This window comes from Gymnogyps californianus, chromosome Z (genome assembly GCF_018139145.2).
Source record: "Gymnogyps californianus isolate 813 chromosome Z, ASM1813914v2, whole genome shotgun sequence".
Lineage (NCBI taxonomy): Eukaryota > Metazoa > Chordata > Aves > Accipitriformes > Cathartidae > Gymnogyps > Gymnogyps californianus.
Genome location: NC_059500.1, coordinates 60454156 through 60479974, shown reverse-complemented (window position 1 = coordinate 60479974; position 25819 = coordinate 60454156). Strand labels below are relative to the sequence as shown.

The 25819-nt window shown below is 39.5% G+C and overlaps 1 protein-coding gene across 1 annotated transcript in view; it reads left to right on the top strand.

Annotated features, from left to right (window-relative positions):
• The window catches only part of MAST4 (microtubule associated serine/threonine kinase family member 4), a 293953-nt gene that overhangs the window by 247567 nt on the left and 20567 nt on the right, over positions 1–25819 (top strand). Inside the window, 8 exon segments of the mRNA XM_050913748.1 lie at positions 2678–2810; positions 7075–7142; positions 9397–9482; positions 16099–16307; positions 17048–17186; positions 18243–18375; positions 19094–19259; positions 22244–22345. Of these exon segments, the coding sequence (XP_050769705.1) occupies positions 2678–2810; positions 7075–7142; positions 9397–9482; positions 16099–16307; positions 17048–17186; positions 18243–18375; positions 19094–19259; positions 22244–22345 (1036 nt within the window).

The following is a 25819-nucleotide window of genomic DNA, read 5'->3' as shown; positions in this document are numbered from 1 at the left end:
GTGCTTTGTCCTTCCCTTCCATGCTTGCTGGTGCTCTCCCACCTGCCCCTGCCCCCAGCATCATCACTGTCTTTTAGCTTTTTAATTCAGGTTCTCTCCTGGTGACCTATTTGCCCATTAGTTCATTCTCTTTAAATGCTAAGTTTTATAGCTAGCTAGTCCAAACCTCCATTCGCTTAGTTCCCAGTTTCTGCCCCTGGGATTTTATCCTAGGCTGCTTGCTCTGCCTTATCATGCTTCAGGCAGAGCTGTTGTGCATCCTGTATCCCTCCTTTTGCTAGGCCTGCTGATGCGAGTGGAAGGACAGTGTTGTGAGGCCAGATGACTGTGTCTCTTAGTTGAGAGTTTCAGAGCAGTGATTGCAGAGAAAGCCAGCACAGCTTCCTTAAAGTGTTCTTACTTCAGAGGGGATCTTTAGGAGATTTAAGCTGGAATGTTAACAACTCTGCACAGTATGTTTCTACAGGGGCAGGTAGCTTGAACAAATTTAGGCATACTGTCACAAAACAATGCATTTCTCATGCAAGAAGGTGTTAAGCCTACTCCATAAATGTCATTGGAATCATGCAGTCTTACAGAAACAATATTGCTGTTTTTCCGTAGCATCCTTATGGAAACTTTTGAATAATATTGGCTGATATTTTAGAATGTCTGCCTGAAATAGATACTAGGTATGGAAAAATTCAGCCTCTGTAAGAAAGTTCATAGCATTGTAGGAAATAAATCCAGCACTTTTATCATGAGACATTTCAGATACCATGCAGTAATGCTTGTCAGTTTTCTGATGGTGATCTTGGCTCAGGTGTTCATGGTATGTGAATTCCTATTATTCACTCGATAATCACATGAAGAAAGCTTTTACAGTTTCACACATGCCAAGAGCTACTGCCAAATATTGAAAGATTTTTCTCTGTTTGTACATGGAAAATGAAACACAGAGTTGGAAGTAAAGATCAGAAAATAAATTTGTTGCTTCTAATTATTCACGCGTGTGTGTGTATATTTAGATAGATACATATATACACACACAGACATTCATATGATTAAAGGTATCTGTTTTGAAATTACGTTGACTTACTAGCAAGTGGAGGAGAAGCTGTATATCTGCCACTGCAGCAGTTAAGGAGATGATGATGTTTTCATGATGAAGGAAGTCTTGGCATACATCATGACGTTGTTATGTTCTTCAGTGCCAAAGAGTAACATGTAAGAGATACAGCTGGGGACAGCATGTTAGATGAGGAGAGTAAAGCTAAAACAGCATGTAATGCTTAGTCACTCTATTCAGATTTTTAGGCAGCAGCATCCTGAGACTTTGAGCTAAATAAGAGATTTTGGGCAGTTCATGGGTTTGTGGTAAATCCTTTGGAGTAGGCTGGAGATGATGAAAATTGTTTCATGACAAATGAAAACCTAAGATTATTTCCACAAGACTGAAAATCCCAAAGACATTTCATTTCAGATGCACTGCAACTCCTCCTGGTAGCTGCAGCAGTTTGGATGCTTCCAAAATGAAACATGATACCTAATTTCTCAAGCTATCTTCCAGGTTGGGATGTTGAGTTCCCAAGTCCTGGGTAGCCTGAGGAGCTAGGACAGGAGCCTTGTGACCCAGCACGCAGACTGAAGCCCCATGGAGTTATGGCAGGCCATGAAATGACTGGCAGGGAAGCTAACTAGCTCAGCAGTCTGCCTGGCTTCCACAGATATTTTTGACAGAACTGACTTACTCCAGCAAAAAGTCTGTTTTGTTACATCAATGTTTCATGACTCTGACTGGCTCTCACACTATTAAGCATTGCACCTGTTGTGATCTATGGTTGGCACAAACATCTTGAAGAATGTAATGGCTAGATGAGAGATGTTTGGGTATGAATTCATACTGGTAGAGAAAGTCTATTTTTAAAAAAAAACAAACCTTTTAATAAACTTCCTTGTTCCATTCAATGCTTTCCTATTTTTATTGTCTATGAAGGTAGTAAAATAAATGTATTTCCAAGGGACTTGGGGGATAGGCAGGGTTTTGAGTTTCTATTTTTTTGTTCCTCTTTGGGACTTGCCTTCTAGGCATGGTATAAATGATAGTTGTAATATAGTTGATTCCCAAAGGAGGATGTTTCGTTTCTAGATTTGGAACAATTGGATCAATGAAGTTCAAATGTTGTTTTCAGCAACTTAGGAATTTGGCTTCGTTCTAAAGTTAGTGATTTATTTAATTGTATTTTCCATAAAACATAGTGCATATATATTGAGTAAAAATATTTCAAAATTTCATTTAGAAGTAAAAGTGGAGCACAATATATTTACATAGTTTCTTTATTTCAGTAGTGGATTTTTATATGCAAGCGACTGCAGGGAGATAGTCTTCTGTATGTGAAATCTTATGACTACTGGTTATAGGTCATTTCGCTCTGAATATTATGGGAAGTTTTGAGGGCAAAGAACTTACTATTCTTATAAAGCAGTGCTCTGAAATAATGGTATGAAATTTCATTGCTTACAGCATGTTACATTGTATAAGAATCGTAACAGAATACTAGTAATAGAATAAAGAGGTATTGTTTTTAATAAGGGAAATGTCAAATATTTGCAATAGAAGCAGCAAAGGAAGTTTTTATGTTAGGCTTTAAGACTTCGCTTTCTACAGAGAGAATGATGGTGATTACTTTTCTTCTAGGAATTTGATCCCGAAGAGTTTTACTATCTTTTGGAAGCAGCTGAAGGCCATGCTAAAGAGGGGCAAGGCATTAAAACAGACATCCCTCGATATATTATTAGCCAGCTGGGCTTAAATAAAGATCCTCTGGAAGGTAAGTGCATCTCCTGGTCTAGCTATAGGCTCCTAGATTCTTCCTTCTCAATGTGTTTAATCATTCTGATAATCTGTGCGTACCTGAAAAGGGTCAAAGTAAAGGTGGTAGCAGACAAGCATTCGCTAACCCTCACAGTACTCTCACAAGCTCAAAGGCACTAAAAAGGCCATCTGAGATTTTTCTGTTGTGAATATCATTCACAAATACACTGTGTCAATGATACTCGATATCTTCTTCCAGCCTGGCAATGCAACTTTCTTACTTCAGCTCTAGCTGAAATTTACTGGTATAATTTGATGGCGACTGTTGTCCAGCCACAGGTATAAATGAAACTGGGCTGAGCTGTTATTTGCCCTTCAGTGCCCCCAGGCTCCCACATCTTAGAGTCCCTGAGAAGAATATCTCCCATTTCTATTAAAACTGCAAAGATTTATTTTTCTGGGTAACTTATGTGTCCATGTTGAGGACTTTTGTAGGGAGAACTTGGGTTCCAATGGAGGTATTGTCATTGCAGAATTTTTGTTTGCTTGATCCTTCTTTTAAGGACAATGTTGGGAAAACTAAAATTACTTCTGTCTCCTAAGCAGAACATCTTCTCTTCCATCCTGAGACCAAGTTCTGTCACTGGTGACAAAAGGAAATTGGTTCATTGCATTCAGTGCTAGTCCTGCAATTTGGAAGAAATTGGCAGAAATGCCATCATGGAAAATGAGTTCAGCTAGTGCCATTTAGCTTGTCTTCTGTGTTATGACCCAGGACAAGGGGGATCTCTAGGAGAGGACTTGGTAACACAAAATAATAGCAAAAAATTATGGTAAAAATTTTTTTTAACTAGTTCTCATGATGTAAGATGACATTTCCTCTAAATCGAAGGAGTAATACATTGTGTGTTAAAAGAAAACTCTTTTTTGTTCAACTTCAGCAGCTTGTGAAGTTCAGCACTGCCGATGTTGTCAGGAATTTGGTTAGATCTAATTCAATTAGATTGCGTATTGTTATAGATGATATTCCTGTTACGTCAACAGATTTAAAGAAAGTCAAGCCTATTATTAGTCTGCTTCCTGTCTTCACAGAAGAACTTCCTCAGCCAGATTTAGTGTTACTTTTATCTGAGATATAGATTAAAGCAGCTTTGACACTTTTTTGCTTGGATTCGGAGTGCAGCAATGGTGCCAGAGAAATTGGGAAAATATACATAAATATCGTTTTCCATGTGGTACTGGAAAATATCAAGTAGCATCTTAATTCTCTGCAAGATAAAGAGGTGTCTGGTGGATTTGGAGAGCTGTTGGTGTGGCCTAGACTGACAATTTATAAATTTTTCACTGATGAAGTATGCAAGGTTTAATTTCGAGTGTGGGTTGAGGGTTTAGTATTATTGACCCTGGTTTTGCCACTTGAACCTTATCTTACTGATGAACTCTTTGTGGCCACTTGGATAAAAGTGTTCCTCAGCATGAGTCAAGAATCTGACCTAGTACCTAAGTTTAATAATATCTTTGAATTTTTTTAAACAGTTTATTGTGAGAGAGGTCTAGAGAGACAAATGCTATATACAAATAAGGGATACTATTTTCTCAGACTAAGTATTTATTTTATGTAAGTGTGCTTCATCTAGGACACTTCTTATAATTACATATCATAAAATGAATATTAATAAATATAACGTAAACTTTGAAGCATTCCAGGATAATTGAAAATTGTTTTTTTTTCCTGAGGGGAAAAAATGGGCTATGTAGTTTGTCAGTAAATACTGAGGGGTGTATGATGTATGGATTACTGATCTTTGGTTCAATTGGAGATTTGGGTGATTGAATTATTTTGTGTATCATTTTAAAGGTTAATGTGTGTGTAGATTTGTGATCAAATAATTCAGGCCACCTGATTCGTGTTAATGCTTTCCTGCCTCCCTACAAAAAGTGATATTTATAAGCAGTATAAATCACTGTGCAATGACTTCCTACATGATCTGGTTTTGGTTTTAAATTGGTGCCTCTATATACAGGAGATTTCCTAAGCAAAAATAAAAGAATGGCACCATGGGTGCCCTGGAATTAATCATTTACGAAGAGAATTATTTGGAAACACTGTATTCATTGCTATAAAAAAAAAATACGTGAAGATCATCCTCCTGAGAGAGCTTTAAATTCCTTGTATGCAAAAATAGAAAATACTGTAAAATATTTAAATCGCAGAAGAACCAAATCTTTCAAAACAAACCCCACTTCAGTAACACCACTTATCCTGAAGCACAGAATTGTATTTTCAACTGTTAAATTGTGTCTGCAATGTTCATAAATGTTCATGCAAAGGATTTTACTTCCTCTGCAGAGAAAAGCAACCTACTTCTTTAGACCTTTCTCTACTTAACTCCTTTGTTTGCTGCCATCGCTGTAGTGTCCTTTCTTTGAGTGAAATAATGCATGCATTACTTGGAGATAATGCTAGGTAAATTTATACTGTACTGAAAGCAATACCACAACAGATTCATCACTTAGCAGAGACTGGTGGCTGCATTTCTGAAGAGTTCTCCAGGGAGAAATTTTTCCCCATGGTTTTTAAATTGCCATCTTTACCTTTTTGAATCATGGGTCTTCAGAAATAGTTTAAATCAATGAAAGAAAAAGGGCAGATGTTTAATGGTATTTAGATTAATTTTAAAAATCTCTTCAGGCATTGCAAAATGGTTCCATAGCTCCCTGTTTCGAAAACTGACTCTTGGTTCCATTCCATTACTACCTACTGCTTGCAAATAATACGTATTTCTCAGATAATGGTTATTTTGCAAAAGTTGTGTTTAAAAATGGCTCATTTTAATTTGCTATTTATGAAAATAATTTAAGTTGAGAAGGCTGTCAAAATATGTTATTCTAGCTTGCTTGGTTCTCACCCGTACAATAAAGGTTTCATCAACACTTCCATTATAAAAACCCCACGTTCACAAAACTGTGACTTTTGCCAGGGAAATCCACTCCAGTTTTGAGTTTGGCCTATATAATTTTAGCTTAGGCTCTCTTTTTTTAATAAGATTTGTTTGTTCTTAGTGGAGATATTTTTCACTGTTTATTGACTTCATATTCAGAATTTTTGGAATGTTTTGAGCTTCTCTAACACTTTAACAATCTGTTTTTTTGAAGTGACACTTTTATTGCTTCTGATTCTTACGCTTTGCAGATGTTTTGTTTTGGATAGTGATTACAAATGAGAGTTATTCCTTAAATCTTTAGTTGTTCCAACAGAAAATTATCTGTGTGGTTAATTTGCTCTTAATGATGACGGTAAGTGTTGTGCAGAATTTCACTTGTAATAGTCACTTATTATATAGAAAAATCCAGTTTAGATATTCTATGTGAATATTGAATTATTTTTCATATTCATAAATTCAGTTAACAGTCCTGAGATAAAAATGCACCTCACAAATTTCAGGTTGTCTTATCTCTGATCCCCAGCACATAATTATGATAAAATGTGCATCTTTGGCTATGTGGAGTATATAATTAACTATGTATATGATTAAAGTAAGACTAAGCTTCCCAGGGTCTTTTAGCTACCAGCTGTCCTGTTTAGCTTTTATTACCCAGATGAATTCTTAGTTACTGGGCCTCTGAAGAACAGGATAGGGTTAGGAGCTCTGCAGCATAGGTTGACCCTGGCAGGGACAACCAGGTCAAGTTGTAGACTCCCAAAATCTTAGTTTCCCAGAGAAGTCGTCTGTATTAGTGACTCCATAAATGATAAGCTTCTAAGAAAATGGCTTTTAGCTTATTCTGTTAGGCATATCAGCATTTCTGTGTAGAAGATGCAAATCATTTGGAGTCCATCTCTGTCTAAATTAGAAGCTTTTTGCTCTAACTGTGAAGGAGCGCAACAAGGATGGGGCCTACTATTAACCCCTCAGGGGCTGAGATCCTCAGGAGTTTTAGCAGATTAGTGCTGTCTTTCCCTTAATGCTCAGATCACACACGTATCTCAGAATTCCCATGTCTCGGCAGTGATAACGGTATCGCTCTTCATTGCTTCATGGCTGTTTGAATTCTTCAGTGGAAGATTACATAGGCATTGAATAGCAGGTCTTAATTTTCTGGGTGGGATTTTTTTATATATGCTTGGAGATGCCCTAAAAGTTATCTGGCAAGTACTACAGATAGGACAGCATGTTTATTAAGTATTCCAGAAAAGTGTCACTTTCCAGGTTTTCTGTGCTTCATTTAGTTTTGTATTTGCTGTAGTTTAAAATGAAATTTCTAATCTTTGTTTCCAGAAATAGCTCAGCTAGCTAACTGTGACAGTGGGACAGCAGAAACTCTGGAAGTGGAAGAATCAATGAATGTAAGTTTTCCTGTTATGTTGCTGCTTTTGCTGAATCTGAGCAAGGAAGAATAGATGTGTTGTGTTCCCCACCCCGGCCCTGCCCCATTTTATTTTCTCCTGGTATGTGTAAACAGATTGAATATAACAGTGGTTAATTCTCAGACTAACGCCATGGTGCTCAGCAGACAGCATGCTCGCAAAAAATATTAGAACAAAACTTTCTACCTGTTTTCCTAGATGTTGCAGTATCTTTAGCTTCCACAATGTTAGTGTTCACCCTGTGGCAATTGTTTTACCACAAAATCCACCACTGCTTCCTTTAGTTCTGTTTAATTAATGTATTTATTTTTCTTTTAGAAGGACTTTTAAACCATTTCATTAAAAATAAAGTATTTTAAACAGATTTTAGAACAGTCCATTTACAGAGGCAGCTAATGATCAAATTGAGAGACTCTGAACAGATCTAGTGAAGAGACAAGGAAGAAATGAGCAAGGTAGCCAATAGCCTGGATTCAGAAAGTTAGTTTGCAATCTGGAAGGTTGTGCATTGTTCTTTTGAATCTGTGTTCGAAAATATATGTCTACAATAATGGGTATCTTACAGTAATGTTTTGTCAGATACTTGTTCAGGTTGGCAAAAGAAAAATGAGTTGAAGCAGTTGGTTGGGCTGAATATTGTGGGCTTAAATGCTCTCAATTTAAATTCTTATTTTTAAAAGTTCTCGTGCCTTGGATTTCAGTCAACAGAGTAGATTTTAAAATACAGACATGGGATATCTGTTAAACTAGTTCTGATATGCTACAGAAAAGACATCATCCTTCGGTACATGTCGTATTATCTTGAGATAATTTCTGACTTTCTGGCAAAATGCCACCTATAAAGGCTTCCAGAGTTCTGACATGAAGGGTGTTTCTTATTCTGCTGCTTTCATTCATCTGCATGTAAAATACTGTGTTAGACCTGAGCAGTATTTAGTGGAAGGATACTGACAAATTGGAGAAAAGACAGAAAGAATAACTAGAAGACTTAAAGGAAGTGCTGAAGTGCTTAGGAAAATCTGAGGTGCGAACTGGCTTGGCAGTAGCTAAGAAATTGCAATTGTAGATTTATTTGTGTTGTGCAAATGTTGAAGAAATACAGGAAGGATAATGCAGTGTAATAAAGGATCATAAGTAGAGGAGGTGATGAAATCAGTAAAGAAAAATATAGGGTGAATATCAGCAACATTTTCTTCAAGTGTAGCTGTGGAATAAACACACATGGGAAGTGACAGGAGGCATAACTTTGAAGTACAGGACCATTCAAAATCATCATAAATACGCAATTAGGAAGAATCCTGTACTGGCAGGCAAGTGGGCTAAACAATTTAATAAATCTCTCTGCTCCTGTGTAGTTCACTATATTAACATATTCCCCGATCTTCTTGCACTGAATTTTTTTAGTAAGCATTTAATTGAAAATGTTCCAACCAGGTCTACTTTTAACCTTAACTATTACCAAACTGCTTGGATAGGGATTGTAGAACTTCTTGGAGATTTGGAAAACATCTTCAAAAGGATCTTGTGGGTTTGGAATACTGCAAGTGGAGTCCCATGCCCTCATCATACCCACTGCACCCCAATTCTAATTCATACTTACATTTTCAAGATTAGTTAAGAATTAAAGCTAGAAAAAAGGTTGTGCAGTACTTGGGACAACTCCATTTTGAAAATGTTCTGGCATACAAGTAGGTGAAAGTGACCTCTGTAATGGTAGAATTAGTGCATTTTTATCTTCCATATTTTTCTCTTTCATTTCGTGTCTCTCTTCCCAGTCTATTCCTAACATTAGTTCGAAATGTGCAAAAGTTTATTTGAATGAACGAGAGCTCATCTATATTTTGTTACTACCAGGCTGTACTACCAGAGTCAGATTTACTAAAATGGGAAGGCAATGGGCGACAAGTGCCTGGTGGGATTCACAGAAGTCCGTAATTCTGGATAGGAATTACCAGTAACTCCTTCATGCCTGTCTGCTGTAACCAGTGCATGTAGATAAGCAGACAGATAGCTGCAGTGTAACAGATACCTTTTTGATGTAAAAGCAGCTTTGCTTCAGGACTCCCTTTGGTCCCTCTCTGTGCTAGCTGTATGGCTAACTGGCCAGAGCTTGTAGCTAGTTCATCGGGGTGTGACAGCCTGGTGATAGTTGGGTTTTGTTTGGTTTTTATTTTTCCCTGATTTTGAAAAAAGTACCGTATTAACTTGTTCTTTCTCCTCTTTTACTTTGAAGAGCTCTAATACCTCACTGAAGCTGCAGAGGAAACCTCGGGAAAGTGATTTTGAAACAATTAAGCTGATTAGTAATGGAGCTTATGGGTGAGTAATCCATGAGTGCAACAACTCTTTTGCATTTTATTTTTGCTTAACTTTCCATTATTTCTTGCTGCAGGGATGTTTATGTGAGGGAATTTGTTTGCACTGCTGCTTTTTTCATTCTGCTTTCCTGTTTTGTTGCTAATATTTGAAGTTCACAAGAAAAACTTTTTGGCAAGCCTGCTAGGCAATAGTGAATTACTGTGTGCTGCAGTAAACTAAAATACTGAATATTACATCACAAAGATTTTTTTCAGAAGTAGGTATGTAACGCCAAAGATGAAATCTGAAAAAATCAAAAGGCAGATTTAAAGCCACCTTTATAATACTGGAAACAGCCTGTGTTTATGCAGATGTGAAACAGAATAAAACTGCATCTGTAGGGAGACAGATTGTTAAAAATGAGTGCTTACTTGACCTAAAATATTGGTGAAGTAGAAACAAATTTCTTTAAGTAGGGCAGCACTATTTTGTTGCTTCTCCGTGGACACTCTTCTATCCTCAAATTTTAACCAGTTAGCTTTTAAGGAATTCCTGTTACTTGGTTAGTTTCTGGGTACTTGGAAAGTGCACAGCGTACTGCCCAGTGGTATGTGAGTCATCTGGACATATCCTAGAAGACCAAGAGAAAATCATGTTAGCCTGGGTCTTAAATGAAGACAAAATGTTTTCTGAAGTACTGTGTAGGGGTTGTGTCTATCAGCAGGCAGAAGTCTGTCTTCAGTCACCTTTTCTGATCAGATACTATCTATTAGACCCTTGATTGGCTCCTCCTCTGCACTGAAATGTATCAAGACAGGAACGGTTGGTCTGCATAACCTGCAGGACCAGGAGGGATGTATTTGTTCAAAAAAGAGGAGTTTCCATCTTGAGGTGAGGAGCCCATTGCCAAATGAGACTGTGTCACAGCCCAGCAGTGGAGAGGTCTGTGCTGCTCTCCAGCACAGACCCCATTAGACTGACTCAACTCTACACTACCTCTGCTTGAGGTAGGAAGCAGCAGTGACCTGATAGGACTGAGCACTCTTTGGAGAGGCCTTGGACATAGAAGAGAAAGCGCCTGCAGTCTACCCACTGGAGCTTTGCATGTCGTTTTAATGGCCTGAGGCTGATGGGCGCAGCAATACTCTCTGATCATAATTAGTTAAAGGTCACCCTGAGCTCTGGGACAGGAGACATTTAGTACTGCCTAGTACTGTTGGTCGTGATAGCTTGTGTGGAGGCTGTTACTTGTGTCCAGACCTGCTTACATAGCTGAGCAAAAAGCCTGAAGGAAATAGCATCATTTGTGTTAAAGTTATGTAAATATCCAAATACAATGTCTCACTAGTCAACCTCTGCACAATTCATTTTCTCAGAATTTCTCCCTAGGCAAACTCATTACTTACCATATGCCAGTTTCTCCCAGTTACCCCAGGAGTTCAAAAGCCTTTCTTCCAGCAGTTAGCAGTAGCTGTTGCTCCCCTCCTTGGCTGCATCCCTTTCTCCTTCCCTTGGCAGATGCTTAGTCCCCTCCATTCCTCCTTTCATCTCCTACCCAATTTCCTCTTTGTCTTACTGGAGGACGATAAGAACCACCATGTGGGGTGGGTCCCTGTCGAAGAAAAGGGTGTCTGATTTACTGGACATGCCCAGCTTCTCAGCAGTTTTAAGATGCTGAGGGATGGAGAGAGGAGGGAGCAGCTGCAGAAGGGCATGGTGCAACCAGCAGCGCGAGGCCAGTCACCTAATTGTCAGAGGTTCAGTAGACCTGTGGCTCTTGCTCCATAGGCATTACAGTCAGAAGGAGCCTTGGTGAGCCATTAAGAAATACAGACTGGAGACAACTGTCCATTTGAAACCAGAGACAAGTAAGGATCTGAAAAGCTGGAAGAGAAAGGATGAAAAGCCATGGCTTTCTATGGCACGTACGATGTAGGCATGTAGGACTTTTTTTCCTTGTGTTTGTGGCAGGGGAAATCAATACTTAATGAAACACCTTTTTAATGCCAATAATATGCAAAATTGGCAATATAAATGTCATAAAAATTGGGTGAGACCCTGATAAATTTGTGAGGAAAAGGAGAGTTGACAGAGGGTGAACAGCTTGGAGTGTATCCGGATTCTGCATGAATCATTATTGTCTTTAGCAAATGTTAAAACAGGAGTAGGCTGGCAGTTTATACTGTGGTAGTATTAGAAGTGGAAATGGAAAATCTCATGAGTTCAGTAGAGCACTATGTCGTGGTTTAGGCCCAGCCAGCAGGAAAGCACCCCGCGACCACTCGCTCACTCCTCCCCCCTGGTGGGATGGGGAGGAGAAAATATGATGAAAGGCTCCTGAGTTGAGACAAGGGCAGGGAGGGATCACTCACCAATTATGGTCACAGGCAAAACAGACTTGACTTGGGGAAAAAAAGGAAATCAATTTAATTTGTTACCAATCAAATCAGAGTAGGATGATGAGAAATAGAACCATATGTTAAAAACACACCTTCCCCCCACCCTTCCCTTCTTCCCTGGCTCAGCTTTGCTCCCAGTTCCTCTACCTCCTCCCCCCCAGCAGCACAGGGGGATGGGAATGGGGGTTGCGGTCAGTTCATCCTGTGCTGTTTCTGCTGCTCCTTCCTTCTCAGGGGGAGGACTCCTCACACTCTTCCCCTGCTCCAGCGTGGGATCCCTCCCCTGGGAGACAGCCCTCCATGAGCTCCTCCAATGTGAGTCCTTCCCATGGGCAGCAGTCCTCTGTAATCTGCTCCAGCGTGGGCTCTCCCTCACAGTCACGGCCTTCTCCGGGCCCAGCCACCTGCTCCAGCGTGGGGTCCTCCACAGGCTGCAGGGGAATCTCTGCTCCGGTGCACCTCCTCCCTCTCCTTCTTCACTGACCTCGGGGTCTGTGTGGTTGTTTCTCTCACATCGCGCTCCTCTCTGCTGCAGGTTTTTTTTTTTTTCCTAGCAGTCTTTTTCCCCTTCTTAAATATCTTATCACAGAGGCATTACCACCATTGCTGACGGGCTCGGCCTTGGCCAGCGGCAGGTCTGACTTGTAGCCGGCTGGCATTGGCTCTGTTGAACATAGGGGAAGCTTCTAGCAGCTTCTCACAGGAGCCCCTGTAGCCCCTCCCCCGCTACCAAAACCCTGCCACACAAACTCAACACATCCTATTACTTCCATCCTTAAGGACACAATAACAAAGTAGATGATGTTGGTTTGGATTTTTGTTTTAAATGGTTACTTCTGAAATGGAAGAAAAATCAAGAATAGGAAAGAAAACAAAGGTACAGCCCCTTACTAATTACTGTAGAGGGAAAGGAACACAGTGAACTGTGAGACAATAAACTTTTAAAAGTATTTACTCACTTCTAAAAGTGATTTTAGCACCTAGTCACTGCCCCCCAATTACTGTCAGTTGAGGAGGCTTGTGCTCCTAAATTCTCTAGGATATCACTTTTTCAAAACTGTCTGTGTGCTTGAAGGTCTCCACTGTGGTATGTCAGATAGGTGAGACCATAATATCGACAGACCATTTTTTGATCTTTATTAAGTGTTTTTTCTGTTGGCACCAATACGATTGGTGGTTAATTTACTCAAAAGTTATGGTCAAGTTTAAAGGGGAACACATCACAATAACATAAATGCTCTTTAACCCATCTACAAAATGGAGTGTAATAAAGCAATAATACCTGTTCCATCTGTGAATTCAAAGCAATAAACTGCCCTGTAGGCATTTATTGCAGTTTATTTACAAGTATAAGCAGCTGAAATAAAAATTATTGTTGTTATGCTACAGGGATTATATTTTTTCCCTTCCATGTTTTTCCAGGCCATTAATTTTTTGAAATAACCTAAATATGTGTGAATTCTGCCTGTGCTTCATTGGTTTATTCTCAAAAATATGTCAGTGGGAATATTTTGTGCTCTGGCTTACTAAAGATTCAGGATGCTATTGTAATATTTTATTTATTTTGAGGCTATAATGCAGGGTTTAATTCTGAACCAATTTAAAAAAAACCCATACATTCTGCTGTCTTTGATTTTGCTGTGATGTTTTTGCCTTCACTAGTGAAATGGAAAGCTTTGACTGCTTGACAGGGTAATTGTTGGTCTTGGCATGCTGTAGCAGAGATTTGTCAGATATGTTAAACTTGATGAGTTTAAATATAAACTTGGTTTTGTGAAGGTTTGAGTAAATATCTTAGCAGTTCTCTGCTTTTAATTGATTGGGTAAACTCATTTGTAGTGCAGTTAAATTACTATAGTAGATGAGGTGTATCAGGCTTTTGGGAATGGCTAGGAATATACAAGAAGTTAAACAAGCTGTGAATCAGTAAACATGTAGGATGCTGGCCAAATCATTAATGGTTTCACAGGCTGTCTATCTGACTTTTTTCAGCCAGCCAAAACTTTCCATACTTCCCAAATTTTAAACTTTCACTGCAATTACACCAACATTTTTTCCATATTCCAGCTTGCAAGAGGTAGCAGGTAGTAGTAGTCCATCTCTTCAAGTTGGCATCAGCCTGGTTTTCTGAACCAGCTCAACAAAATAAAGATTACATTTGATTTCAGGGAAGTGAGTGATGTAGATAACTGAATCCTAGTGGAAAGTTATACAACGACCTACCTGTGACTGGAGAATGCAATTTAGAGAGCTGGGGAAACACAGCCAGCATGTCCCAGTTATTTACTGGACTAGGTAGTCCTTAGAACTTACTGGTTCTTCATCTTTAAATATGGTTGTAATGACCCTGCAGATCCACATGATCTGCAGAGGGGATTTATTAAGATGCTGTAATATGCTGTGGTTAATATGTGTCTTTCAAGAGTTCACCTTGGCACACTGTCCAAATTAAAGCTCTGAGAAAGATCTGCATGCCGAGTCCTCAGTTCATTCATATGACTTTTTTTTTTTTTTTGAAGGATTGTGGCTTCAGGCACCTGAAGGGCTCACTTCTCTACATGCCAGGAGTGTACAAGGGGACTGAAATAGGGAAAAGAAAAGATGAAATTACAGGAGATTAAGAAGCTAAGACTGACTGACAGGAGATAGCAACAAAAGAGAGAGGAAAACCAGAATGTAAGGGAAAGAAAAGCAAAGGAAAAGAGTTGTAATGAAGGAGTGGAGAGAGAAGTGAATATGGGGGGAACAGTGGGAAGATGTGCAGGAGGACAAAAGGCATGAAGCCAGCAGGGAGGAGTACCAGAGCTGAGTAACTCAGTCTTTATTCCAGCTTGGGAGGGGCACAAGGGAGTGAGACTTAGTAGGAGGCATGAAGGGTGGGGTTTGTCTTGGGTTTTGCCCAAGGTGGTTTCCCCCTGCTTTCATAATGGTGTAACGTCTTCTACCTAACCCGTGCTCAGACAATAACAAGGGATTAGCAAAAGCTTTTGGAATCAGTAAGAGAAACTTTCTTGTCTAGAAAAAGTTTTCCTCTACAAAGGAAAGCAGAAACATGTTGGTTTTTTTCAGTGCCGGTAACTTTGGTAGCTGTGGGAAGATCTTCGTAGCAATAGTAAGGCAAGAGTTGCTTTTTGTGTTTAAATAAATAATTGTATGCTGATAATCGGACCTCATGAGGACAACAGATTGAATTTAAAAACTACGTGATTGAGTCCCATTTTTTCCCCCCCTCTGCTTTGTCCTTTTAGTCCTTTCTTTCCATAAACACTACTGTGGTAATTATATACTGGAGATGCTATAAGCATTAAATGCTACAAAGTAGATTTCAAGCAAGGCAAACATTTTCAGGATTTGCCTGAAGGGATTTTGAGAAATGCAGCAGTAATGTCCTGTGTCAGTGTTTCACAGCAGGGTGATTCCTTCTTCTGAGCCTTGAAAGAAAGAAGGCTTGTCCACGTGAGGTTTTCTTTCACTTTGCTTCCCTCACTGCCTTGATCTTACCTAACCAAGCTTACAGGAAACTTTGTACCCAGTACCCCAGTGGAAATTCTGCATGTCAAGATACATCTTAATCCCACATTACCAAGCGGTTAACGCAATGATCTTTGTTTCGGATTACCTACTGGTGACCTACCCCTGATATGGATCAATGCTGATGTCAGGGACTGAACAAGAACAGAAGATTTTGCACCTGGCAATGAGGGAGCCACCCCATCGAGCAACTCTGAGCAACCTTCATAAGAAACCTGTGACATGTTTTTAAATCCCCTGGACGAAGTCTGAGTCATAATTATCTGACAGCACATTTTCAGAATAAGCATTTGTCGGAATCATTTATAACACTGTACCATAGCTGAGTTTTGTATATAATCCTTTGTTGATGGAAACACCCAAAATCTGCCTGAGCTGAGAGCATTTGCTGTATCGGGGGAGGGATGTGTGTATATTTGCTATAGCTTTTGTTTGCTTTCGGGGGTGGGGTGGGGAGTTGTTTGGTTTAGTTTGTGTACTAATTTGTGTTAACTGAGACTCATCCTGGTTGTGAAACAAAATGAGGTTTGTAGCCATTCTCTTATGTGAAAGGCAGGTCAACTACATTAAATTGAAAACAAGTCTCTTATATAATACATATACAGTTTTTAAAAAATACATTTATTTGTAAAAAAAAGTATTTTAAAATACATTTTTAATAGTTATTCAGACTTTTTTGTTTTTCTCTCCCATTTGAACTTCTGCAGTGCGGTTTATTTTGTGAGACACAAAGAAACCAGACAAAGATTTGCCATGAAGAAAATTAACAAGCAGAATCTCATCCTCCGAAACCAGATCCAACAGGCCTTTGTTGAGCGTGATATCCTGACATTTGCAGAAAATCCATTTGTTGTCAGCATGTATTGCTCCTTTGAAACAAGACGTCATTTATGCATGGTCATGGAATATGTAGAAGGTAAAATGTTTGTTCTGTTCTACAGAGGAAGAAGAGAGTTTTCTTACACCAAGAAAGAAAAATAACCCGTATGGTACTTGCATTAGAAAGGCCTCCCATGTGTCCTCTGTACTCTGGCAATACAGGTTTAGGATCTAAATCCAACAGTAAGGTGGCTTTTTTACCAGTCATTATCTCCCAGTGAGAGCTTATAAAACACTTGTGCTCCATCTATAATGGGAAATAACTGCTCTTTGAGTAAGTTCCTCATAGACTGTAATCGTAAGTGTCCTAGCATTCAAAGTTCATGTGGAAATGCCGTTTGCTTTTCTGGAGTTCAAATTGTCATTAACACATGTTGGGGTATTTGTAATAGTTATTTTTACGAACAAAGAGGGAAGAGGAAGCAATTTGGAAAGGTGCTGATGCTGAAGGAGAACAGTGGACAGAGGCAGTGCAAGATGAGATACCCAGGCTATGGTTGTGTGGGCTTTCCCACCCCCCCTCCCCACCTCCGTCCCCCTCCAAGTAGCAGCACAGACTTCATTGGTTTCCAGCTGAACTGTTGTGCTGCTCACTCCCAGCTTCACACTGTGTTTCCAGTACAGTTGCCAGTGTGGTTACATGTTCAATTGAATCATCTGGCTGGAAGATAAACACTTATGACTACAGTTCATGTCTCTTTCTGCAGCATATATGGATTATACTGATACACGTCAGAATTTATAGCGTCATCTGGAACATTTGTCCTGTTTCCACAGGTGGAGACTGTGCTACTTTGATGAAGAATATGGGTCCCTTACCTGTAGACATGGCAAGGATGTACTTTGCAGAGACTGTTCTGGCCTTGGAATACCTTCATAATTATGGAATTGTACACAGGGATTTGAAACCAGACAAGTACGTGTATAGAATATAACCAAAAGGAGACCTTTGAAATTGTTACATAAAATATGAAAGGTGTAAACTTGCTTTGAATGTTTGTGAAATATTTTTTTTATCATGAATGTTACATAGATTCACAATTTCTGCACAATATTTGAATTTTTATTACCTGCAGTTACAGAAAATGTGTTTCTTCCAAAAGAGCTATTTAGAATTTTCTGTCTTTAAGATGGAAGAGGCTATTGGAGTAACTAAAAAAAACCCATACTCTTCTGGCTGAAATGGAGGGAAGTGCATTTTGGTCATTAAGGAAAAGATCTTTCAAAGTATGCTTAAAACACTGTTTAATACAAAGTATGATCAACTTGCAGATATTGGCATATATGAAGACAAGATTGACCAGATTGGGAAATCTTTCCTGTTGCGTGGGTTTTTGTGAGGGTTTTTGGGGTTTTTTTTTCAATATTTAGATACACAATATTGCTCCTATATATGTAAATAACGTTACAGCAAGTAGGTGCAGTAAAAAGTATGGCTGTTGCAGCTCCATTGATCTTCTTCCTGTTTCACATTAAAAAAAAAAGAAAAAAAGAATTGGACTCATGTCTGTTGAGTGACAATACCTTCATAGCGTGATACCTCAGGCCAGTGTAGTATTAGTTACTAACTTAATACCTGAGGTTTTTTCCAAATGAATGACCCAGCTTGTTACAGACAGAAAATGCTCACCTTACTTCAAAAGCAGCATTTATTCTATTCTAGGTCTTTCAGATGGTGACTGTTTCTTTTTCTTCAAAGCTTCTAGCATTCAGCTCTCAACACTTGTATGGCTCTATAAGATATTGTTCAATTGCATATAAAAAGTTTGTTTACATCTGGTAATAATAGTAAGAAATGTAAGACTGTCAGATTTTTAACCTGTTTATTTTGCACCTTGTTAAATTACTTTTTAAGCTGTCTTTATATTTTTGCAGTGCTAATGAAACATTTTCCTTCAAGTATAATAATAATGATGATAAGCACATAATGTTGAATTATATCACAGTAACTTTAGATCATTCTAATTTTCAGTTTATTGGTAACATCCATGGGCCATATAAAGCTTACAGACTTTGGCCTGTCAAAGGTGGGGCTAATGAGTTTGACTACCAATCTGTATGAGGGTCACATTGAGAAGGATGCCAGAGAATTCCTTGACAAACAAGTAAGACAGCCTTTTTCATTTCTACATTGCATATTCAAATGAAGTGATGCTTTGCCAGCAGCATGTAGCATAATACTGTATAAACTGTTGTTATTGCTGCATTGGTGTCCCAATTGTGTATGTCAGTTACTTTTACTGATGCCCTGCAGATTATTCTAGGCTTTTTTCTTTCTACATTAGGATCTATTAGTAAGATGAACAACCTAATTGTGTGCAAGTGAATCTGTGAGAGAGACAAATGGAAAACTGTTTTTATAAGGAATTCAGAAGTCTCAGCAGAGTACTTGTGGAGCTCATGATGCATTGTACAACCAAGAATGCTAAAATCCTTGCTATGGCCCATTTCCCTTTAAGCATGCCTCATTACCATTGCTCACAATCTGTTCACTGTAAAAGTTACTTAAGATAAAACCATCGCAACTTTCATGTAAAGATAAGGATATGTTTAAGTTAAATAAAATATTTGTCATGATGGACTCCCATGTACGAAATGCAAACTGTCCTTTGCATGACAGATATGCAAATGTTGATTATGATGCCTGTAAATGTAGCTAGGTCATTCTAAAAACATTAGCTGTTATGCAAACTCAGCAGACCAAAACCTACTGAGTTCCATTTTTCCATGTTTCCATATTATTTTACATTTCAAGAATTATAAATGATGTGACATAGCTCAATTAGACTCGTTTTACCATCATGCTTATTTTCTTTCTTTTAGGTCTGTGGTACACCTGAATACATAGCTCCTGAAGTGATACTGAGACAGGGTTATGGCAAACCAGTGGACTGGTGGGCTATGGGAATTATCCTTTATGAATTTCTTGTTGGGTGTGTGCCATTCTTTGGAGATACACCAGAAGAGCTGTTTGGACAAGTAATCAGTGGTGAGGATCATCACAAAAAAACCAGATTTCTTAGCTTGCTGTGAAACATTTCTATTTCTGTTAATAGTAAAGATATTTACAACTTTACTGATCGACTAGGTTTTCAAGCTAGTTTTGCTCAAAAAAGCACCATTATCCCAATATTGTAATACTCAATTTGCTGTCAAAGCAATAAGAATAAATTTAGATTAAAAGCTGAACTTACTGGATATTGTTGCTAAGTACAGAAATGCAGTGATGTAGAGTACAATGGTTAGGCTGCACTGTTTGAAAAAGAAAAACAGTATTAGTAGAAAAGTAGTGCCGCTATGGCATGGTGATTTCAGTCTTTAGAAGAAATGGTTAAAATAAATTTGCATAAATGGGAAAAATGGCTCATGGCACAATGAAGAAATTAACAAAGATGTAATAAAACCTTAAAACAAATGTCTCCCAAATAATAAATAATAGAAAGAGATGGAAACAAATTCAATTCACAGATTGTTAATGATTTCATTGGTGATTGTTGTAGTGTAATGTTATTTCTGTAGCAGCTGTTCTTCTTCCATTTAAAATTCAATAACCTTTTAGATCTTAACCTGCAAGCTGACCCTAAGTATTGTTATGTGGCTTGTGGCAAAACTGAATGATAATTAAACAGAATTGTTTACTATTCTACCTGCTGTTTCCATAAATTTCCCAGATGCATAGATATAGACGGCCTCTCTTTATGCCAAAAGTGTAACAGAATGGCACCTCTGTTAGTGAGTACTTCCCAGTCTGTTTTATGGTCTGCTTAAAAGGTCCAGTAGCTAAGACCAAAAAAAAAAAAAAAACCCTAAGCATACAAAAAACCCAACAGAAACAAAACCGCACCTCTGGTTCTTTATTCTCTGAGAAGGCAACAAATCCCCTTTTGTACTTAAGGAGACACTCTGTCATCATCTCGCTTTCCTCCATCTCTGAAGTTGAAAGCCAGACTTGTTCGTAAACTGTAATGAAATAGATTTGTGAGTTGCCTCTAGTATGTGACCTCTTTATACAACATCCTAGCTGTTCGTAGATTTATAACCATGTTGTTTTCTGATGTGATATGCCGAGGCCTGAGTGGCAAGGAGAATCAACTGTTTAATTAACACAAGCAGCAAATGCTGGCTTTGTTCTAGATGCCTCACGGCTGCGATGCATATTCATGCTTTGTTTTCCAAATCAGATTTAAACTCAGTGGAAGCTGTAGGCAGGCAAACATGGAAATAACTCATGGTTTTATTGCATTTCCAGACACATGCACATGTGTTTTTATCTTTATGGTCTCTGACTGGGAGAAGGGGAGGGAATAGTCTAAAATTAATGACAAAATTTGCACTTTAGACTTTATTTCACATGTGGCATTAATTTTACATTTTGTAAAACAAATTGTCATATGTTACAGTCTAGCTGATTCTTACGTAAATAACTTTATCTGTTTGAATGTGTCCATTTATGTTCCAGAAATTATCTGTAGAAGTGTATGTTTGTAAACCTGATCTATTGCCACTCAGACTGCAAGACTGTTGGTCAGCTTAGTTTCTTGTTTTCATGTTGACTTGTCAGTTTCTTCTCTTTTATTTTAAATATCCTTACTTACTGAAATCATTCTTACTGTTAGTATCTGCAGAAGAACTCTTTTGTCGGATAAGTTTCCTGTGCTAAAATATATGGTCCTCTCGTATTCAGCTGTAAAAGCAGTGTTAAAGAACCTAAACTATAGCCTAGACTTTTATTCCAATTTCTGTGGGTGAAATCTACATTCTACTTGAAAATCTACTTCAAAATCTTGCCCCCTCATTTTACCTTGCTCCTTCTTCATTGTAGGTTGCCTTTCCTGCCCCCAAGTTGTATGAGTACAACTGTGGGAGGCCTCAGTGTAAACATAGATGCCTAAAATGATCGGGGTTAAAAATAATGCTGCAGAAACAGGTTACATTTCATGCCTGTTTATTTCAGTACCTTTCCTTAAACTCTGAAATACAAAGATTAAACTTGTGTGTAGCTTCTGATGATTATTTCTCCAATGATGATCATTTTGAAGGAAAAGTCTAGATCATATAATGACAAAAAAATCCTTAACAGCCTTCTGTATTTCCTGAGCTCTTAGCATTCTGTTTCTCTGATGCCAAAATCTTTGTACCTCCCAAGAGACTTCTGCAGAGTTTTGTCTAAATCTGCGGTATATTACATTTGTGGAGGCAGCTTCTGCTAAAAATCAGACAAAACTTGCTGTGTAAGCTGTTATAAAGCTCATGTTCATATTGAAATTTTCCATTGTTTAATTTAAATGAAAGTTTGGCGGAATTTTCATTCAGCCTTACCTGAATACTGCAGGGTTTAATGCCTTGATTGCATGATTTAGGTCCGACTTGCTATGAAGTGCAAAAGCCTGAGTAGTATAAGAGTCAGTAGAGTGAGGTGGTTTTCCCCTAAAGTATGAGACACTCGGAAAAAGGCTCCATTGGCGTGTATCTCTCCAGAGCAGAGTCCGTTACCTTGGCCCTTAGTCATGGGAGTAATGACTTCAGTGAGTCTACTAGCATTAGAGAAGGATTACAGATGTGAGCAGTGACTGCTGGGTCAGGTCAGCTGTGTCCATCTTAACAGCAGTTTCCATGGAACAGAACTAAAAATTAAACCATGATTTGGGGGAGTGCAGGGAGAAGGGACAGAACACAAGTTGTGCTAATGTTTTGCAATAGTTTTCCATGAGCCAAGCATTCCTCTATTCTGTTGTTAAACACTTTTGGGTTAAAGGATGCTTCCAAGGAAAATGGGAACATTTAGCAAGATGTTTATGGAGTCTGTAGAGAGAGTATGAAAATCGGAAGTAATTGGTATGCAACAGAGAGCAACTTGAAAAAGTTGCCTTAACTCTGACTTTACTGCTAGCTCACTACAAGAGCTTTCACACAGTTTCTGCTGAATGTTGGGATCAGACTTCAGTAATAACAAACAACTTTCTGTTTTGCTAGATGAAATCAACTGGCCTGAAAAGGATGAAGCACCACCTCCAGATGCCCAGGATCTGATTACCTTGCTGCTCAGGCAGAATCCTTTGGAAAGACTGGGAACAGGTTAGGAGGCACTATTTTAAATTGTTACTGTTCTAGAAATAGTTTCTATATTCAGCATTCGGAGCTTTTGTTCACCTTTTTGTGTTGCCTAGGAAACATCTGTCAGGGCAAGTAGCATGACAACATGCCATTATAGCACAGGGTATTTTATGGATTCAGACCAGTAATATGAGCTTAACAAGATGATGACTGTCCTTTTTTTGGAGTTTGCGTGTGGTCATTTGCATTTACTGTTCTCAATTTGATAAATAAACCAGAAATTTCTCAAAGACCCAGTTAGCCGTTGGATGGAGTTCCTTCATGTATAAGGTATTAAATAACTAAACACAGAAATAGAGAAGGGGAATCAATACACAACTGATGCTTACTTTTTCAGAAGTATCAGCCTGGCAAATTAGTTCCTCCAGGCATTAGGGTGGGTGATGAGTACTCGAACTAATTGCTCAGAAATGACTGAGGTTGTGTTGTGAAAGGTCTTGTCATTCTCATGCAGCAAGCACTACTGCCTTGCATAAAAAAGAATAAAACCAAAAGTGTGAATGTTAAGGAAGTAAATGGATATCGGTGAGAACACAAGCTGCCAGCGTATTCCACTGTGGTCATTCAGTGCTGTGCTCATTCTATTTCGAGAGAAGAACCTGGCATGTGGTATTAGGAGCAGTGAGCTTGCGTAGGCTAATGAAAGCACTGTGCATTTATGTAATAGAATTTATTTGTTAGTTGATGGAGCAGGATTTATTTGAGAATTTGTGTGAGAGGCAGTAATGAAGAGTATTGCACATGATTTTTAAAGTGTTAATGTATGGGAACCCTAGTCACTGACTGCCATCTCCCTGGGCAAAGCACTATGTAAACACAGCAAAAAAGGCCTCCTACATAAAAGAGTCCAAATAGAAAGGTATAGTATTATTTATAGTGAACACTGTATCCCATGAATATAAATACATTGGGGATGCTAAGGAAACAAAGTGGCAGGTTGAGTCAGCATGAGAGTACTTGGAAAGCTGCTGGCAAAACTGAGTCCAGTGGTCAGATTGTGCTGCATATTTTTAGAGCTAATATAAAAAGGAGCTTTAGGAATCAGTTCATAACTGGCCTTCTCACAGCCACTCAGGGGGAACGTGAGTATAACCCAGACCCCAAGTACTGTTGACATGGTCCCAAATGACAGGTCTTCCTTTGGGACGCGATGACATGACTGAGATGAGTGAACTGCATGTCCCTTGCTCCCTGAGTGTCTCAGATCTGTGTGAACAGCCCTTAGACTTCTCTGTAGCTGATGGTCTGGAGTAAGTGGCATCCAGCAAAGTTTGTTGTTCTCCCTTGCCCCATGTTGAACAAGTTAAGAGTGAGGGAGGTGTCATGCCCTAGTCAGCTTCTTCATTTGCTGCCTACTTCGTCTGCTGCAAAGGGCACCGCTGCCAAAGGCAAAACGAAGAGCCACAATTAGTTCCATTTCCTTAAGTATACTCCTTTCAGGCTTTGTTGCATTGCGAGGATGCTTTTTCCTGGTAAACACAGTGTTAATTCAAGACTGTCACCCTGTGAGGGGCTGGATGAGAAGTAGATTGCAAATTCTGCCTCCTTTGCTACAGCTGCTTGAGAAAGTGAGTTGGCTAGAACGAGACTGGCTTAACTACTCTAATGGTCAGTGCCACCACATGGAGCATCTGTGCAGCTCATTTACAGGCTGATTTCTTTCGACTGTTCATGGTCTCTCAAGAGCTGGCAGTCTGAAGAAGGAAATCAGGCAGCCATTTCTTTGAAGCACAGAGGGGTGTTTAGAAACTGCAACAAAGTTGTTTGGTGGCTTTTTTTTTTTTTTTTAAGTGTCAGAAGCAACTCACAGAAATGGAGGCTGCAGTGTGACAGGTCCCATGGGAGCACTGGAAAATAGCAGAGTTTATCCCAGGCTCCACCATGCATTTCAAATGACAACCCTATCTATTTAATACATATTAACTAGCTGCGTAACACTCCATGAAAATTGTAATTGTGTATTTGCTCAGGAGACCTAGTGGCATAGTGAAGTTGAAGAAAGAGAGATAGATACTATACTTGTTTTGAAGAGGAAAATGACAGGAAAAAAAACCTCTTTGGGTTTGAAGTGTGTGATACCAATCAAGAATTATACAATTCTGACATAATATCCCATTACTGTGCTCAGAGAAATGTTCACTCCTTGGCTAGTGACTTACAATGAGATGTGATTTTGGTTTCCTTTGGGAAGATTTGGCTTTTATGAATTTTTCCCTTGTGCAGTCATAAAACCAAAGAACCCAACCTAGAAATCTTGACACTGACTTAGAGACCAATCGTGGAGACTTCACACTTTTTTTATGGCTCTCTCCTGACTTAGCCTTGACATAGGGAACTTTACATGCTGTGTCAATGTGGTGGGTTGACCTTGGCTGGCCACCAGGTGCCCACCAAGCTGCCCTGTCACTCCTCCTCAACTGGATGGGGGAAGAAAATACGATGAAAGGCTCATGGGTCAAGATAAGGACAGGATATCACTCAGCAGTTACTGTCATGGGCAAAACAGACTCAACTCAGGGCAATTAAATTTATGTATTGCCAATTAACAATGGAGTAGAATAATGAGAAATAAGAACAAATCTAAAAACACCTTCCCCTTACCTGTCCCTTCTTCCTGGGCTCAACTTGACTCCCAATTTCTCTACTTCCTCCCCCTGACTGACGCAGGGGGACGGGGAATGGGGATTGTGGTCAGTTCATTACACATTGTCTCTGCCGCTCCTTCCTCCTCACGCTCTTCCCCTGCTCCAGCGTGGGATCCCTCCCACAGGAGACAGTCCTCCATGAACTTCTCCAACGTGGGTGCTTCCCACAGGCTACAGTTCTTCATGAACTGCTCCAGCATGAGTCCTTTCCGTGGGGTGCAGTCCTTCAGGAACAGACTGCTCCAGCGTGGGTCCCCCGCAGGGTCACAAGTTCTGCCAGCAAACCTGCTCCAGCATGGGCTCCTCTTTCCATGGGTCCACAGGTCCTCCCAGGAGCCTGCTCCAGCGCAGACTCTCCACAGGGTCACAGCCTCCTTTGGGCATCCACCTTCTCTGATGTGGGGTCCTGCAGGGGCTGCAGGTGGATATCTGCTCCACCGTGGACCTCCATGGGCTGCAGGGGCACAGCCTGCCTCACCATGGTCTTCACCACGGGCTGCAGGGGAATCTCTGCTCTGGCGCCTCGAGCACTTCCTCCCCCTCCTTCTTCATTGACTTTGATGTCTGGAGAGTTGTTTCTCCCACATATTCTCACTCCTTTCTCCCAGCTGCTGTTGTGCGGCAGTTTTTTACCCTGTTGTAAACATGTTATCACAGAAGCGCTAGCAACGTCACCAATGGCCTTGGCCTTAGCCTTGACCAGTGGCGGGTCTGCCTTGGAGCCGGCTGGCATTGGCTTTATCAGACATGGGGGAAGCTTCTGGCATCTTCTCGCAGAAGCCACCCCTGC